At 44.5% G+C, this 19,270-nt stretch overlaps 1 protein-coding gene and 1 pseudogene across 1 annotated transcript; both read left to right on the top strand.

Annotated features, from left to right (window-relative positions):
• Positions 1–669: 669 nt before the first annotated feature.
• Positions 670–5,408, top strand: LOC149128786 (protein lin-28 homolog A pseudogene; annotated as a pseudogene).
• Positions 5,409–14,827: 9,419 nt separating this feature from the next.
• Positions 14,828–19,270, top strand: LOC100351874 (cyclin-dependent kinase 4 inhibitor B). Its single transcript, XM_002708053.6, has 2 exons — positions 14,828–15,293; positions 17,656–19,270. Exons 1-2 carry the CDS (start codon positions 15,138–15,140, stop codon positions 17,914–17,916), a joined length of 417 nt encoding a protein of 138 aa, XP_002708099.3. The 5' UTR covers positions 14,828–15,137; the 3' UTR covers positions 17,917–19,270.

The following is a 19,270-nucleotide window of genomic DNA, read 5'->3' as shown; positions in this document are numbered from 1 at the left end:
TTCAGAACTAACTCCTAGGATTAAATACAAGCGATGTTATGAAAGTATTTCAAAAATTTCCTGGAAAATGCATATTATAAAAAAACTTCACAGGGATATCAAAATATTTTGCTCCAAAATAAACGTATCTGGGGCTGGCACCATGGCTCACTGGGTTAAATCCTCCGCCTGTGGCGCTAGCATCCCATGTGGGCTCCAGGTTCTAGTCCTGGTTGTTCCTCTTCCAATCCAGCTCTCTGCTGTGGCCCAGGAAGGCAGTAGAGGATGCCTCAAGTGCTTGGGCCCCTGAACCTGCATGGGAGACCAGGAGGAAGCACCTGGCTCCTGGCTTCAGATTGGTGCAGCGTGCCGGCTGTAGCGGCCATTTGGGGGGTGAACCAACGGAAGGAAGACCTTTCTCTCTGTCTCTCTCTCTTACTGTCTAACTCTGCCTGTCAAATAATAATTTAAAAAAAAAAAAACCTTATCTTTTAACTTCATTTTTTATAAACTTTAAAAATTTTTTAATTTATTTATTTAAAAGATAAGAGAAAGGGAAAGACCAAGAGATCTTCCATCCATAGGTTCACTCCATAAATGGCCATAACAGCCAGGTCTCGACCAGGCAAAAACCAGGAGCCATCCTGGTCTCTCACATGGGTGGCAGAGGATCAAGTATGTAAGCCATTTTCCACTGCCTTCTAAGGCACATTAGCAGGGAACTGGATCAGAAGAGGTGCAGCCAGGACTCAAACCAGCAATCCAATATGGGGTGTGGTTGTCTCAAGTGGCTCAAACCCTTGCTACAATGTCAGCCCCTTCCACAGTGTTTTGCTTTGTTTTGTTTTTGTTTTTACTTACCCTCATACTATTCTTTCTTTGGAAAAATGAGGCAAATTTCTATACTCAGATTTCTGCCAGAAAATTCCATTATTATATTTGTTAGTCTAAATTATGAATACACCTCCTGTCTAAGCTCCAGACCCCTCTCTCTACCTTCCACTGGACATCTCCACCTGGATTCTGCACTATGTCTCAAGTTCAACCTTGACAAACTTGTTCTAATAATCTTCTCCTCAAACTGCATTCTGGGGTTGAGGATCGTGACACAGCAAGAGAAGCCATGGCTTATGATGTTCTCACCCCATATCAGAGTACTGGTTTGAGACCTGGCTGATCTGTTTCCAATTCAGCTCCCTTTTTTAAACATTTTATTTAAGGCAAATAAATTTCATGCATTTCATATATACAAATTTAGGAACATAGTGATTCTTCCCACCCTTCCCTCTTTCTTGCCTGTACTCCTACCCTTCTTCCTCCTCTCTCTCTCTTATTCCCATTCTCAGTCTTTACAAAGATCTATTTTCAATTTCCTTTACACTCATAAGATTAACCCTTTACTAAGTAAAGAGCTCAACACATAGTATGAGGGGGAAAATACTATTCCTCAATAGTAGAGACAAGTGCTGTAAACAATCATGGAATCTCAAAATGTCAATTTTGCTCGTACACATTGCATTTTAGATACTCTGCTAATGGGCCTGAGAATGCAATGGATGATGATCCAAGTATGTGGGTCCCTGCCACCCATGTGGGAGATCTGGGAGTTTCTGGCTCCTGGATTTGACCTAACCCAACCATTTGGAATTTGAAAAGTGAACCAGTAGAAGGAAGATCTCAATCTCTCCCTCTTTCTGTCATTCTGCCTTTCAAATAAATAAATCTTTTAAAAACTGAATCCTCATCTAATGCTTGTACAAACCTTCTTTGCTGTCCTTCATCTGCCATCTCCAGTTCATTCATTGCTAACCCCTGTTGATGTTACTCCTTAAATATGTCTTAAAGCAGTCTGCTTCACTCCATCTTGGTGTGCTTTTATCCATGGTACCATAATCTAGCAACTAAACTACTGGCCCACCAATATCCACACTAATCTCTATAAACCATGCTCCAAAGTGATTTTTTTTAAATGTAATTGAAAATCTGATCACATTGCTTTTATTTGCTTAAACACAACACTGGCTTCCCCTTCTCTTAAGACAGAGACAGAAGTCCTTGGTCTATATTGCCATGTGGGATTTTACCATGCTTATTACTCCAACCTCAGTCAGCCACACTCTTGTCTCTGTCCCTATGCTCCAATCATAATCCCCTCACTATGCCAATACTTTCACCTACCTCAGAGCTTCTTCGTACAATTCCTTCTGCCTAGAGGGTTCCGTCTTGCAAGTACTACCTCTTCTCTTTGATTAGTTAAAACATCCATAGTCCTACAGACATCAACTCAAATATCCTTTTGTTACCTTGACCACAAACCAAATCACCTCTCTCACTTTGCTTGGCATCCATGACTTTGATTTCATGGCACTTTTTCTTGTTTTTTAATTATTGCTCTTTGATTTGCTCAGCACCTGTACCCTATACATTTGTATCTGTATCTGATATTTAAAGTGACTCAAAATTTTTCTACTGGATGAGTAAGTATGTTACAGAATCATTCAATACTTTATGTCAGAAATGTTGCTAACAATGCAAGTGAAAGTAGATTAAAATGCCTTTTTAGAAGGATATAAATGAGTTGCCAAGACTATGGAAGCCTTCTGAGTTTGCCAACTCCAATCTTTTTTAGACAAGGTCATAGTCAAAGTGGAAGTACACTCCTCCCTTCAGAGAAAGGTACCTCCTTCTTTGATGGCTCATTCTTTCCACTGGGATCTCACTCACAGAGAACTTTCATTTAGTTGTTTGTTTGTTTGTTTGTTTGTTTGTTTTTGCCACAGTGTCTTGGCTTTCCATGCCTAAAATACTCTCATGGGCTCTTTAGCCAGATCCGAATGCCTTAAGGGCTGATTCTGAGGCCAGAGTGCTGTTTAGGACATCTGCCATTCTATGAGTCTGCTGTGTATCTCGCTTCCCATGTTGGGTTGTTCTCTCCCTTTTTTATTCTATCAGTTAGTATTAGCAGACACTAGTCTTGTTTGTGTGATCCCTTTGACTCTTAGTCCTATCATTATGATCAATTGTGAACAGAAATTGATCACTTGGACTAGTGAGATGGCATTGGTACATGCCACCTTGATGGGATTGAATTGGAATAGCCTTGGCAACTCATGACAAGAGCCTAGGGTGGTTACTGATGCCATAAACAAGAGTGTCAATTTGTTAAGTCAACAATAGGAGTCATTGTGCACTTACTCCTTATGAAGGATCTCTGTCCTTAATGCGTTATACAATGTGAATTAATGCTATAACTAGTACTCAAACAATATTTTACACTTTGTGTTTCTGTGTGGGTGCAAACTGTTGAAATCTTTATTTAATATATACTAAATTGATCTTCTGTATATAAAGATAATTGAAAATGAATCTTGATGTGAACGGAATGGGAGAGTGAGTGGGAGATGGGAGGGTTGTGGGTGGAAGGGAAGTTATGGGGGAGGGGAGCCATTGTAATCCATAAGCTGTACTTTGGAAATTTATATTTGTTAAATAAAAGTTAAAAAAAAAAGAAAGACCCTTTGCCTCCGGACTTCTCTGGGGCCAGCAGCCGCCCGACTAGGGGCCCGGGGCCGCGGGCTCTGCCGACGACCATGGGCTCCGTGTCCAACCAGCAGTTTGCAGGTGGCTGCACCAAGGCGGCGGCGAAGGCGCCCGAGGAGGCGCCGGAGGACGCGGCCCAGGCGGCGGACGAGCCGCAGCTGCTGCACGGGCCGGCATCTGTAAGTGGTTCAACGTGCTCATGGGGTTTGGCTTCCTGTCCATGACCGCCCGCGCCGGGGTCGCGCTCGACCCCCCGGTGGACGTCTTTGTGCACCAGAGTAAGCTGCACATGGAGGGCTTCCGGAGCCTGAAGGAGGGTGAAGCAGTGGAATTCACCTTCAAGAAGTCCGCCAAGGGCCTGGAATCCATCCGTGTCACCGGGCCTGGTGGGGTGTTCTGTATTGGCAGTGAGAGGCGGCCAAAGGGGAAGAGCATGCAAAAGCGCAGATCTAAAGGAGACAGGTGCTACAACTGTGGAGGTCTAGACCATCATGCAAAGGAGTGCAAGCTGCCACCCCAACCCAAGAAGTGCCACTTCTGCCAGAGCATCAGCCATATGGTGGCCTCGTGCTCCCTGAAGGCCCAGCAGGCCCCTAGCGCCCAGGGAAAGCCAGCCTACTTCCGGGACGATGAAGAGGAGATCCACAGCCCTGCCATGCTCCCTGAGGCCCAGAATTGAGCCACAGGGGTGGGGGCTGGTTTTTTGGCTATCAGGAAGTTTCAAGGAGCAGGCATCAACTGCAGAGTGGAGAAAGTGGGGACAGGGTGGGTTGGGGGGAGCTGGCATTGCCACGTATCCCAGGCTGGGGTTCACAGCATCACCCCTTTTTCCCTCATGCCGGGAGGAAGGAGTGAGGCAGGGAATTCCCACCATGCTATATCCAAATGCAATTAAGGGGTTTGGGGGGGGTATCACCCTGTAGCCTGCATGCTTTATCTGAGGCCCCGCGTGCCAAATCTCTAGCTTTGCAAAGTCACCTGGATGGGGGAAGTGTTCCTTTGAAGGAAGGATATGGAATAATACTTCCCTAGCCAGGGTGAGAAGACTGGTTGTGGGACCAGATTCCTGGACCCAACCCCCAAACCACTACGTCCTGTGGGAGGGACTCTCGGGAGTAAGGCAGGGTTTTCCACATCTTGTTTCCTCATAACTCGATCCTGGGACAGGGTGCTGGGGACTGTCCCAAGCAGTGGGTTGTGACGATCGGCAAAAAGGGTGGCTAGGGGAACAGTCACAGACCCGCTGCTCCTGAGCTCACTCCTGACCCCATTCTGGGCCAATGCGATTTATTTATTTGCTCCCTTGGATAACTGCACCTTGGGTCCCACTTTCTCCAGGATGCCAACTGCACTATGTGCAAACGATGTATCTTGTGCATTTGAACTTTTTTTTTTAATATAAATCGTCTGGGTTTGTATTTTTGTATATTTTAATCAAAGGCCCTCATTCCTGCACTGTGTTCTCAGGTACATGAGCAATCTCAGGGATAAGTCCGCAGCAGCTCCAGGTCTGCACAGCAGGAAGGCTTTTTGTTGTTTTTATCACCTTGGAGAGCAACTATTTGGAGTGCACAGCCTATTGAACTACCTCATTTTGCCAACTGGAGCTGGCTTTTTTGCCACAGTGTCCTCTTGAAACCCCCTCCACCTTGAAAATGTTTCAGGGAGATGAAGTGTTAATGGGGTTGTCCCATGATTGAGCTCCTCCTCCCGGAAGATTGAAAATTAGTCTGGACAGGAAAATGCAGAGAAGTCAGGCCATGCCAGCTGAAAGGCCCAGAGAGGAAGCCATGGTCAAGGTTGCCTGATCCTAGGACACAGGTCTTTTGCTTCACTTAACAGAGCCATCCTTCACCAACCAGATTTAGGCGAGGCCCACTATGCACAACAGGGTGTGGGTGTTTGTGTGCACACATGCATATGTGAAAAATGGGAGCTGGTAAGGATGAGTTAAAGACCAATAACCCTGTATCCATTCTGTGCTGTCCAGGGGTGAACATGAAGCAAGGACTAAAAAATCCTTAACCTTCCCAAATTCTTGGCTTCCAGGGAGACCCACAAGTGAGGGCCTCGGTGGTGGTGTCCGGAGCCAGTGTCCTGACCTGTGACTGTAGTGATGACTGTGTCATGGTAACTAAAGGAGAAGGGGGTTTCATGTACATGCTGAGAGATCACCGCAACCTACCTCACTGTGTTGAAACGGGACAAATGCAATAGAACGCATTGGATGATGTGTGTCTGGTCCTGGGTTCCTGTCTCCCCCAAATGCTGCCCCCCTTCAGTTATTGTATTGTCTGGGCTTTGTAGGACTTCACTGCGTCTCTGAGTTGGTGATTGCTAGGTGGCCTAGTTTGTGTAAATATAATGTGTTGGTCTTTCTCCATGTTCTTTTGGGGTTTTATTGTTTACAAACTTCTTTTTGTATTGAGAGAAAAATAGCCAAAGCATCTTTGACAGAAGGTTCTGCACCAGGCAGAAGGATCTGAAACACAGGAGGCTCTCTTCTTGAAGCGGGGATCTTAAGCTGTCTTTGGTGTTCCCCTTCCCCTATCCTATTCTGGATCTCTGTCCTTAAAATTTGACTTCTAACCTACCCTCTTCTCCATTCCCCCACCCACACGTAAACATTGAATCCTGGGTGTCTCCACACATCTAAAGGATTCATGCAAAAATCCTGAACAAAATAGGAAGCCTCCGCCCCTTGTTCCCAACCTCCTGAGTCAAGACCATTTCCTGATGGGACTCATGCCAAAGGCTTAAGACACTGATGCATTTGGATGGGTCAGACCTCAATTTATCCGAAAGAAGAGAAGCTATTGGGCACCTTCTGTGTAGAAAAGGGGTTTGGAGATCAAGAAGGGGACTATGAATGTACATCCAAGTCACTCAGGAACTTTTATACAGGTGCAAGAAACTTATGTCAAAGTGGCCATAAGATTGTTTGATAGGAGACGGACGAATGTAACTCCATGTTTACTGCTAGAAACCAAAGCTTTATGTGAAATCTTGAATTTATGGGTGGGAGGGAGGGAGGGTAGGAAAGCTTGCCTCTGTTCTTTGGCTGACCCCACCCCCCCCATTCCTGAACTGCAGGAGAATAAGCCCCCTTGGGTTTGGTGACCCCATCACTGGGGAGTGTGTATTTGAAGGTTGATTTTTGCTGTACTGGGTTCCTCCTTTCCCATTTTCTAATTGCTTTGTAACACATATGCTGACTCTCTCCATCCCTTCTCCTTTCCCTGGGGAAATACAATGAATAAATCAAGACTTATTGGTACTGAAAAAAAAAAAGAAAGATATAAATGTGGAGCTGGCACTGTGGTGCAGTAGGTTAAGCCTCCACCTGCAGCACTGGAATCCCATGTGGGTGCTGGTTCCAGTCCTGGTTGCTCCACTTCTGATCCAGCTCCCTGCTATTGGCCTGGGAAAGCAGAATCTGGCCCAAGTGCTTATGCCCCTATACCCATTTGGGAGACCCAGAAGAAGCTCCTGGATCCTGGTTTCTGATCAGCTCCAGCTGCTGGGCCATTTGGGGAGTGAACCAGTGGGTGGAAGACCTCTCTCTCTCTCTCTCTCTCTCTCTCTCTCTCTCTCTCTCTTTCTTTCTCTCTTTCTCTCTTTCCCTCTCTCTTTCACTTTCTCTGTCTGTAACTCTGCCTCTCAACTAAATAAATAAATCCTTAAGAAAGAAAAGGATGTAAATATGTAGCTATAATTTACATCACACTCAAGGTACATGTTAGCAGCAATATAAGAGTATGACTTCACAAAAGGCAAGAACATTGAGAACGGCAAGAAGGAAGAAAAGAGGTCATCAGAATCCAAACTGTGGAGAAGAAATTGCTCTAGATGAAGTCCAAGATTTTTGGATGTAGCAAAAAAACAGGCATTGATTACTTTGGCAATTGGTTACCAAGATTATGAGTGAAGGCAGGATTACAGACAGATGAAGACTTCGTGGAAATGGAGATAATAAATAAATACTTTCCTTCCAAGGACCTTAAATTCTGAACTTGTCAGTTACTTAGCAAATGCATTTAGAGATTCTGAATGTAACTGGGCAGGTGTGGAAAAACAGCCTGATCTTAAAGAAGGAAGTAGATTACCCATAAAAGCAGAGAATTCTTTACTTCATAATTAAATCATCTCTAGGGGCCGGCGCTATTGCAAATTGGATAAAGCCACCACCTGCAGTGCCGGCATTCCATATGGGTGCCTGTTCAAGTCCCAGCTTCTCCACTTCCAATCCAGCTCTATGCTATGGCCTGGGAAAGCAGTAAAAGATGGCCCAAGTCCTTGGGTCCCTGCACCCACATGTGAGAACTGGAAGAAGCTCTTGGCTCCTGGCTTCAGATTGGCACAACTCTAACCATTGCAGCCAATTTTGGAGTGAACTAGTGAATGGAAGACCTCTCTCTCTTTCTGCTTCTCCTTCTCTGTGTAACTCTGACTTTCAAATAAATAAATAAATCTTTAAAAGAATTAAATCATCTCATTTATTCCATTTCTTTGTATTCATGCGTTAACTAAATCAATTACTTCTCAAAGAGTTGCATCAAAAAGAGCATTTTGGGTATTTTTCAGTCTCATTTTTGGTGGAAACAAAGATCTGGGGACACTGGTGGTTCAAACATGGTCCAAAAGCACATATTATTGAATTTTTAACAGCTTTCTGACCATTCATGTAGACAAAAATATGCATAATTACTGATTTATGTTTTACAAATAAACACGAAAGTCTAGAAATACAATTACAAACTGGGTAGTAAAATACCCTGATAGCACCATATTGTGCTTTTGTATACCTTTTCCTACCAAAAAGAACCAGCACTCCCTTGAGAAATAGTTATATGGTGTACAGAACAAAAAAAAAATGTGCAAGATAAAACTAGAGTGTATTTCAAACCAAAAATCAAAGATTGAGTCAAAGACCACTGGTATTATTTCAGAAAGATTCAGGAAGAGAGCAGAGGCTCCCACTGACCAAAGGACTTGAGCATCAATAGGAATAATAACTATAGGAGACTGAAATATATCAATTATGTTTAAATACTTAAGTTCATAATAACTTTAAAATTATTAGCCACCTTTGAAATATGCTAGATATTCAACCCATTATTTTTGAAAACTTAACAAATAAATTTGAAAATAAACAGTTTATTCTTTCTTATATGTACATGACAGCAACCAAGTAGATGTTTAAAAAAATTTCCTGTTCATAGAAATATTCCAACTAGTAAATGAAGAATGGATGCAAAAATTGGAAGATCACCTTTTGCAACCTTCAAGGAAAGAATAAGTCTAAGAAGTAATTATCAATGACTGCCTATTGGTCAAAGGACGGTACTACTTATGAGATATTTTTGCCAAAATAGCAAACCTGAATTACATCCAGACTCTAGATCTAAGTAGTAGATGACAAGAAATACAAGTGACACACTACAAAGAAATCTTGAATATATGAAATGATTGATGCCAGTTATCCTAATTTGATCATTAAAATGTATGTATGTATCAAAATACTACATTGTACCCCATAAACATGTACATTTATTGTTTCAATAAAAACAAATAATCTAATAAAAAGAAATATAAAGGACAAAGAAAAAAATTAAGTGTCATTATAAAGAAGCATTCAAAAAAATCCAGGCTTTAGAAAATTATAAAACAATCAAATTCCATAACAAACAAATTGAAAGAGAGAAAATGAAGAGAAAAAGGGAAACTATAAATAAAGAGACATAAGAAACTGGTATCAATTTCAATGTGTTAACTTTATTTTCATCCTTATTGAAATACACAAACCATCTATAATAATTTTAAAGGAAATGAAAATCAATAAATGTAAAAATTACATGTTTCACGTGCTAAACTGAGGCCCCCTTAAAATTCATGTTAACAGCCGGCGCCGCGGCTCACTAGGCTAATCCTCCGCCTTGTGGCGCCGGCACACCGGGTTCTAGTCCCGGTCGGGGCATCGGATTCTGTCCCAGTTGCCCCTCTTCCAGGCCAGCTCTCTGCTATGGCCAGGGAGTGCAGTGGAGTATGGCCCAAGTGCTTGGGCCCTGCACCCCATGGGAGACCAGGAGAAGTACCTGGCTCCTGGCTTCGGATCAGCGCGATGTGCCGGCTGCAGCGCGCTGGCTGCGGCGGCCATTGGAGGGTGAACCAACGGCAAAGGAAGACCTCTCTCTCTCTCTCTCTCTCACTGTCCACTCTGCCTGTCCAAAAAAAAAAAAAATTCATGTTAACATCCTAGCGCTCCAGTATATCACAATGTGACTGTTTTTGGAGTTAGATGATTAAGTTAAAATGAGGCTATTCGAATGGGCCTACCCCAAACCATCTGGTATCCTTATAAGAGGAAATTTGGGCACACGAAAAGGACACCAGGGACATGCATGCAGAGGGATGATCTGAAGAAGCATCAGGAGAGAGACCATTTGCAAGCAAAGAAAAGAGATCTCGGGAAAAACCAAAACCATAAGAAAGTGAATTTCTGCTGTGTAAGCACTATCAAACTAATACAGTTGTTAAAATGGCAAATATGCCCACCATCCAATTAAACTTAAGAAACACATATAGGAAAATAGAAGGAAAAGTCTCTTGGTTCCTTGACAGTAACTCTCAACTGATGGAATGGAGAAAAATTACACCTGCTGGTAGGAAGTGGGCCAAATATAAATTGAAAAGCCCCCAAAGTGATTTTAAAGGCCCTTCTCTCCCCCCTTGGAGACATTTAGAAATATCATCTTGGACCCACCTATATGCAAAAAAAAAAAAACACATAAGTGACAACATGGTTATATCACTACTCTTAGACACTTGATTCTATTAACACTTGTATAGTGAGTTCACGTATTTCACCAACTAGAATATAAACATTGTCACTAGTGATCTGCTTTAGGTACAATATTGGAATTCGTTCCACTCACTGCCCTCTATCGAGCTCCAAAAGTCTTTGCCAAACTACCATTTACTTTATTCTCACTTATATATTCTCCACCCTATTAAAATATATGGTTGTGACCCCTCCAATGCCCACTATGCTCATATCCACTTTATCTCTGACGTGTGTTTAAAGTATTCACAACAGGTTGTGTTTCATCCTAGAAACAGATGGGTTTCAGAGAGAGGCAAAATGTCTCATTATCTCACTCTTGTCTAAGACAAATGAGCTATTGTATTATGTGTGAAATGACATCTTTGAAGTCTGTTAAGGGTGTGCTATGAGGTGAGCCATCTGGAAAACAATGTACACTGGAAAATAATTATAAGCCAGCTTATTGGTTTTTTTCCAGTTAAGCCAACCATGACTGCCGCTAAGTACACTATGCAGTGTAAGCAGTAGAAAGGCTCTGAAGTTACACAGGTTAGATACCACCACCAACAGCAGTAAGCCAGTATTCAACTTTCCTCTCTGATCCTTTTGTCATCTTTAAAACTGAAACAATGCATGCTGCTCATGACTTTTATCAGATTTAAATTAAATAATCATTGTTAAATTCTTGGAACAAAGTAATCAATAAGTATGATTTATCTTCTTTAAAATATACAGAATACTTTATATTCTTTATTCAGAGAATATTGGATAATCTAATAATATATGGAAACCAAGTGAAGCAGTCTTGTTTTTTTTAAAAAGTCCGTTGAGTTTCCATGTAAATTCCTTTTTGATTCAGAGGAGAAAGGGGCTTTGGAGGATCAAATGGGAAGCTCCTAGAATTCAGTCTGGAGAAGGTTAGGACCACCCAGACATGCAGACTAGGGGAGCGCTGTCCGTGGTGCTGGGAGCTGCGAGTGCCCCAGCAACATTTCCTCAGCACAAAGTACTTTTCCAGTCAACTTGTTTAGGGCAAATCACGTAACGGTCTCTGGAAGGTTTCAGTTATTCTGCTCTTTGGCTCCTTTCTCAATCTTGCAAGTCCTTACCTATGTCCTTTCAAGAAATTTTCTTACCTTATTAACTCCAAGTAGTTTTATTTTTCAGACATTTTGGTCTTGCCTACAAGAATGTGGCTCAGAAATAGGCTCAGAGTATCTTTTCCCAATCTTTTTGATATGTTTCAGAGAAATACAAGACTCAAAGCGATAACACATGAAATAATTAATTTATTATGCTTCTATAAAGATTCTTTTCAACTGGGATTGATCTTGTGACACAGAAGACTAAACTGCTGTCTAGAATGGTGGCATGCCATGGCAGAGTGCCAGTTAAAGATCCAGCTGCTCTGTTTCTGATCCAGCTCCCTGCTATTGCTCCTGGGAGAGCTATGGAGGATGGACCAAGTGTTTGGGCCCTTGCCACCCAAATGGGAGACCAGGATGGTGTTACTGGCTCCTGGCTCTATTGAGGCCATTTGAGGAGTGAACCAGTGGATAGATCTCTCTCTCTCTCTCTCTCTCTCTCTCTCATTCTCTCTCTGCCTTTCAGATAAATAAATAACTTTTTTAGAAGATTTATTTTTATTTATTTGAAAGATGGAGTTAGAGAGAGAGAGAGAGAAGTCTCCCATTCGCTGTCTCACTCCCCAGATGGCCGCAACAGCCAGAGCTGTGCCAATCCGAAGCCAGGAGCCAGAAGCTTCCTCTGGGTCTCACATGCCAGTGCAGGGGCCCAAGGACCTGGGACATCCTCCAGTGCTATCCCAGACCATAGCAGAGAGCTGGATCAGAAGAGGAGCAGCCGGGACTAGAACCAGTGCCCAAATGGGATGCCAGCGCTTCTGGCCGGGGCTTTAACCCACTGCGCCATGGTGCTAGCCACATAAAAAACTCTTTTTTAAAAGATTCTCTTCAGTTGGTCCTTCATCCAAAAAATTTTCCCTGCACCTCCACTCAGAGTTAAGTTCCCCTCTTCTTTACCCCCAAGATGTAATGTAGTTGTATCTCTCAGAAAAATTGCCATATTTAAGTTGCAACTCTCTATTTCTCAGTTTTGTGTGCTACAACTGAGAGTTTCTTAAAAGTTAGGATCCCTATCTTACTCAACTTTGAACTCCTTGAAATACAGTACATGCTCAATTAAGCTTTGTTGAACTAAATTTAGTTACTGGATTCACTACAGAGAAACTCTTAGCAACATTCCTTAAAAGGCAACTGTTGTTGTGGATTCGTTCTGAGAGAAGGAGCGTGGGGGGGGGGGGGACAAGAGATGCAGAGTCACCACACAGACCCCGGGGAATTGGGTGAAAGCAGGCCAGAGGCGAGCAGCCCACGGACTCGTTTAGTTCAGTTGGTACAGCAGCTTATATAGCCAAGGCAGCCAATCTGGTCAAGGGGCAATCTATGCCCTAATCAATCACAGCCTGTTGCCAGGCAGGCTCCATTGTCATGTGGTTTCCGAAGCCATCCAATCACAGCCTGTTGCCAGGCAGTTTCTGTTGCCAGTGGCCGTATTGGCGTGGCCTTCTCATTCCACTATAGGCAACCTTCCTAGTTACATTAGACTGTGTGCTTCATTTTGGAGCAGCCAGGCTTTGTTGATGAAGATATTCTAGACTGAGTCTATTTGCCACTGCATCTATCAACATCAGCCCAGTGCTCAGCCAATCAGGTGACTGACAAAGAACCTATGGCATACATTTCAAGGGCTCTGGCTTCCCACTGCCTTCTTTTCTTTTTCCTCTACTCCTCTCAGCCTACCTTCTCACCTATCATTCCCCACAACAAGGATTGTGCTTGGTGACTGGTCCTCAAGGAGAAAAATGGCTTATCGATATTTTTCATCTAGAAGTAGATTTCTATTCCTTTGGCCCAACTAGGAAGGGGGTGGTTGTTAACAAATGAAATAACATTTTCCCAGATGAATGTGGATGTTCAGATGAGAACAATAGTTAGAGAAATTAAGGAAGTTGAAAACTAAGAAACAGCAGGTGAGATGTGAAAGAGAACTTGCTATGCATACTGCCTCCTTCCCTGCCCACTCCTAGTGAATTTCAGCCCTGTTGGGGCTCATCAGTAGGTCTTCATCCTTGCATGCCACCTTCATGGGCCACACTGTGTGTAAGGAAAGAGCTTTTTCTTTTCCTACATTGATTTGCCAGAGAGGGAATAGGATCTAAGGCATGCTACAAGAAACATGCTGAGAAGTCTGTCATTCTTGAATAAGCTAGCAAATGACTTGTAAGACTGCCTTTTTCAGCACTCTGAACCAAAACAATTTTCTAAATAAGAACCCTTCAGTGTTAGGAGAGGTCCACTCTCAAGTAATTCATCACCAAAGTTCTTAGGAAATAGACACATAATTTTTTGCTCCCGTCCTATTTCAAGTTGCAATTTTTTTTATCTTTAAAGCAGTAAATATGTTGATTCAAACTCACCCAGCAAGTAGGAAAGAGAAAATAGCACTTGGCCTTTAAATCTTCAGAGGCCAATTTAATGACAGGTTCAGCCTGTTTAATGACAGGATCAATACCACACCCCTGTTTTATTATGTTTCATTATTACTGCATAAATGTCCTTTATTACTCATGAAAAATAAAAATCAAATACTTGCCGAGCTGGGTTTAAATAGGTAAGAGTGCAAACAAAGATATACTGTACAAATATCAAACAGGGATCTCAGATTCTTTTTTTTTTTCTTTTTTTAATTTTATTTAAGTTATACAAGTTTCATATATTTCTTATACACAGATTTAGGTCAGATTCTTAAAATACATACTGTGCCAGGTTGCCCCTCTCGATTTTGGACTAGGTTTTGGGGGAGTATTTTCTATTTTGCTTTCTTTTGCTTTTAGGATTGTGCTCATAATTCAAACATGGAAAGAATCTAAAAAGTAGGGTTCTCGGGATTTTTTTCACTGTCGTCCTGGTGGAAATAGGAAAACACACCAAAAGCAACGCTAAAATGCAAGATGTGAAACCCGTGAAGTTCAAGCACTGCTTGAGGATGAACTTAACCTGCACGGCAGGTGCAGGGCTGTCACGTTCAGGTACTCTAGTAGGGCTGGAGGTTTCTTCACGGCCTTCCTCTCGGCCACTCCATTGCACAAGGAGCGACTAACAGCAGCCCTCTGCTCCGCCTGCTGGGGATTAGGAGCGGAGCGCTGTGGGGCAACGTCTCCGAATCGCTCCGGGCAGCACGCAGATGGCGCTCCCGCAGGCTCCCGGCGTGGCGACTGGCGCATGCGTCGCAGAGCCTCCCGGGGACGCGCCCCCGTCGGCTGTGACGTCATCGGCTGCGGGCGGGGCTGCTGCGGAGCCAGAGGGCCGGTCCCGCGGGCGCCGGCGGGACAGTGGGCGGAGCCTAAGGGGGTGGGGCGGGTGCAGCCCCGCCGCCCAGCTGGACACGGAATTCATTCCCGGCTGGCTCGCAGCTCTGCCGGAGTGAGGCCGGGCAGCGAGGACGCCGAGAAAGCGCCCGCTCGGCTGCGGCTGCGGCCGCGCGAAGGGTTTTTCCCAGGAGTGAGCTGAGCGCGGCCGCGGGTTCGTGGGCGCCAGAAAAAGCCTGGAGCTCGTCAAGGCCGTGCGGCCATTGCATCGGCTCCCAAGTCGCACGAGGACGGCGAGCGGGGACCGAAGCTGCGCTGAGCTCTCCCGGGGAGGGGAGAGCGCGCCGAGGCGGGGTGGCCAAAGAGGGAGGAGTGGCGGGCCGCCCCGAGTGTAGGGGCCGTGGAATGCGAGACGAGGACAAGGGCCTGCTCGGTGGTGCAGGCAGCGATGCGGGCCTGGCCAGCGCCGCGGCGCGGGGCCAAGTGGAGAAGGTGCGGCAGCTCCTGGAAGCCGGCGCGGATCCCAACGGAGTCAACCGCTTCGGGAGGCGCCCGATCCAGGTAGCCGGGGCCCCGGGGCCGCGCCGGCAGGGGGCGCAAGAGCGCGGGGCGCGGCCGCCGCGGGTCCGAGCTGGGGCCGAGGTCGCGGCCGCAGCCTGGCCAGCTGCAGGGGGAGGCCAGTCGTTAGGCTGGTTTTTACGCAACAAAAAAATCCTCAAGAAAGGGGTGGACTAACCCACTGCTCCGCTTTGGTTTTCTTTTGAACGGCGGGGAAATAGCAATACCAGGGTACTGCTATTGGAAAACGGTTTTAAACGATGCTTATCTTGTTGCAAAAAGAAATCGAAATCTATGCATACGTGGGATTTTCAAAAAGTTCGTGGAAAATGCGTGTTGGGCAAAAACAATAGATTTCAAAAAAATTTTTTGCACCAAAATAAGCTTGTGTTTAAATTCTGTTTTCCAGTAACTTTTCGAATTACCACCATACTTGCTCTACCGTCTCGTGATTAAAGATGCAGAGAATGGAGAGAACAGGGGGAAGGAGAAGTTATTTGGGGAGGATGGATCTTTTTGTCTCCTTTCAGTGACAAAGATGTTATAAGTTACACAATCTATGTTGGATTTAAGAAATTTACAATATCATAATGCATGAGAAAAAATTAGTGAACTTTTAAGCCTCCATGTGGAATCCTTTATATTTTCTCTCATAGGAGTGAACTGAATTCAAAGAGACGAGATCATATTCCTCAACAACACTCCTTAATTCCTTTTATGTTAGTGTTTCTTGAGTGATTAAAATATGCTGCTCCATATTTTTATTGTTTTAACGACTATACTCAGCAATTCAATTACAAAACCAATTCTGCAGCAACTATTAGATTCTTTCTGATTGGTACAGGACATTCACAAGTAGTCTCTTCATTGTTAAAATGCACTTATCAGTGTTTTGGTATTAATGCTGCTATTATTAATTAGTACTGACATTTTTTACATTCCTTTAAAATCTAACAGCATGCTTTTGAACTTTACTGTGACCCTTATGGTCATAGTCACTATTCTCCTCACTGCCACTCTCCAGAACTAAGCTGATATTAAAGGATCTCATTAATAGTGTAGATTTTTAAAGAAAATACATGTTCATTCCATTTGACTTTTTAGAAAAGTAAAGTTAGGAAGATTTGAAAGAAGCAAAGATATTGTAAAGTGATTCTTAAAGACTTAAAATGATATTAATAGTTATAAAAGCAAGTTTTCTAATTTGTGTTTTAATTTACCATTTACTGAGACACTAAGAACCACTCCCTCCCCTTCTCTCTATATAAAATACTTTGTACATCATTTGTAAGAATGATTTATGTTTATCATAGTTTCTGAGGAAAAAAATAAAAGTTTTTATATTCTTGAAACAAGACTAAAGGTGTACTGCCTTTCAATTGTATTAACATTTTGAAGCACATAAATTCACAAGAGCAAATAAGTTTTTTGGCAGTTATCAAAAATTGTTTATTGTTAACAAAAATATGAAAGCAAATGCTTACATAATGCACATATATATACAGATGAATGAATGCTATAGGCTTATTCCTCTGAAACATTTTTAGTTATGCATCATTTCTGATTTCACTGATAATGTACAAACTATACAGCAAAACATTTACTATCTAATGTAAAATCATGTAGGAGGTAAATATGTATGTTAATTTTACAGTTATATTTATATTACACTCTAAATTTTAGTCTGCCTCTATAACATTAACTTAAAAGGTGAAAAGCTGTGAACCATTAATTCAAGATAAGTCATTTGTTTTCGTCGTTTTATAGAGTATGCCTGACTTGTTTTACTTTGTCCTCTAATCTCCAAGTTTGTCTCGGATTATCAGATTACATTTGGTTTATGAGCAGACACATGTGACAGAAAAAACAGGAGCCTCTTACAAGAGAATTACGTTGTTTCTTATTTTCTCCCCTAAAACATTACTCCAACCTCCCCCCCACACACACACACAAAACAGGTGACTACCTAACAAATATTTTTAAACCTAGATTATGGTGCATGGGCAACAAGGAGAATAAAACTTTATAAGGCATTCAAGTTTAATTCTGCTCATAAATCACTTAACCAGCTAGATTCTCATGTTGCAGTAGAAATCGATCATTGATTTTGCCCTCAGTGTAGATATTATTATTTTGCCGCGTGCTCTCACGTCTGGAGAGTAAGATGGAATTTAATTTAATCTGAATAAGACTGGGAGGAGGTGGGTGACCTGCGTAGCCTAAGAGGAGGAAGCCGACCCCTGGGGATGGTCGCATCCTTGCTTCTGATCCAGGTGTAAGTGCGTGTCTCCTGGCAGCGGCCTAGCCGCCTCGCCTAGCCGCCCCGCCCGCACCCTCGCCCTGACCGCTCTTCCCTCTCGCGCAGGTCATGATGATGGGCAGCGCCCGCGTGGCCGAGCTGCTGCTGCTCCACGGCGCCGAGCCCAACTGCGCCGACCCCGCCACCCTCAGCCGACCGGTGCACGACGCCGCCCGGGAGGGCTTCTTGGACACGCTGGTGGCGCTGCACCGGGCCGGGGCGCGGCTGGACGTGCGCGACGCCGGGGGCCGCCTGCCCGTGGACCTGGCTGAGGAGCGGGGCCACCGCGACGTCGCTCGGTACCTGCGCGCCGCCGCGGGGGACTGAGGGCGGCGGCGGGCGGCCGCCCACGACCAAGGGTTCTCCCTCGCCAGTCCCCCATCCCTTCCCACTTTCAAAGAGGGCTGCAAACGTGGAGCGGCACTAAGCCCGAGAACTTTCCGGAGCGGCTCAAGCCCCAGGAGGAGGAGGAGATCAAACGCGTTTGTAAACTCTGGATCCGACCCTCGGCACTCACCTGGAAGCCAGACGCGGACAGCTGGCGCAGGTGGGCTTCCTGCCGGATTAAGGAGCTGGTGACGCTGCAGGGGTCGTCTGCTTTGCGGGACTCTCTGCCGGAAAGTGCACGTGACTTCCTGGAGCGACCCCAGGAGCCTGGAGTTCTCCACACAGCTGATCCTGGGGGCTGGAGGAAGGGGGCAGCATTTGGCGATTCAGAGGGGGCGGATGTCCCGCAGGCCCCCACTGACCTCGGTGGAGCTCCAGCTTCGGGCGTCAGGGCCTGGAGGCTGCAGAATGCGGGCCACACAGGGGTCGAGGTTGGCTTCACGAAGTGCCCAGCCTACCTTGGGTGATGCGGTGCAAGGCGCGCCACCAGCAGAGCAAAATTCTCTCCAAGTCCAGATAAAGGACGGGAGCGACAGCAGACTAGCCCCCAAATTCTGAAATCCCTGGCTCGGCTCCCCACGACGCAGAGGAGCGAGTTTTTGAAAAGGTGCTGGCTCCTGCGCTTCGCCCGTGGAGGGCTGGACTCTCTCATGGCGTTCCGAGGCAGAGCACAGCAAACCGCGGGCCGACCGCGGTGAGCGTTAACTGCAGCGGGTGCTGTAACGACTTGCTGCTTCCGCGTTTCTCAGCCTACAGAGACTTCCCTGTGAATCGCCTCTTGGAAAGGTTCCGTGATGTTTTCCACTTTTGCATTGTTCTTCTGTAACTGCCTCATTTAATGCGGATACTTTAAAGAACATGTCGGCGGAGGTGAGGAAGAACTCCAACTCTAAAATGAAGTTATGGCAGCATGTCAAACTCCCGGTGCTACTGCTTAGATTGCTTTCATTCTTAACCTATTTATTTCCTTGTGAAAATGTTGATCGTTTCCTTTATGAAGAGTGTCTCAGGGGGTCAAACTATGAACTATTCCAAAGGTCTTTGAGAGATAGATGTCCTTGTCCAGGAAATTATCTTGGAATATTTCCCAAAAGGTTGTTGAAAAAGTAGATGGTGTCTAAAACTGCTGAAATGTTCTGTTGGTAGCTCCTGGGGTTTCTTAATATCTGCTGAACAAACTAATGGTGCACTCCCTTGAGATTTCATTGCCATTGTTACTTGGCTCGCTATAGCATTGGAACAATGGTTAATTCACTGTTTTAATAAAGAATAAACAACAGAGATTGAACTCAAA

This window comes from Oryctolagus cuniculus, chromosome 1 (assembly GCF_051225735.1).
Source record: "Oryctolagus cuniculus isolate XC-2025 breed Fujian yellow rabbit chromosome 1, ASM5122573v1, whole genome shotgun sequence".
NCBI classification, from domain to species: Eukaryota; Metazoa; Chordata; class Mammalia; order Lagomorpha; family Leporidae; genus Oryctolagus; species Oryctolagus cuniculus.
This window is presented reverse-complemented; position numbering and strand designations above follow the sequence as displayed.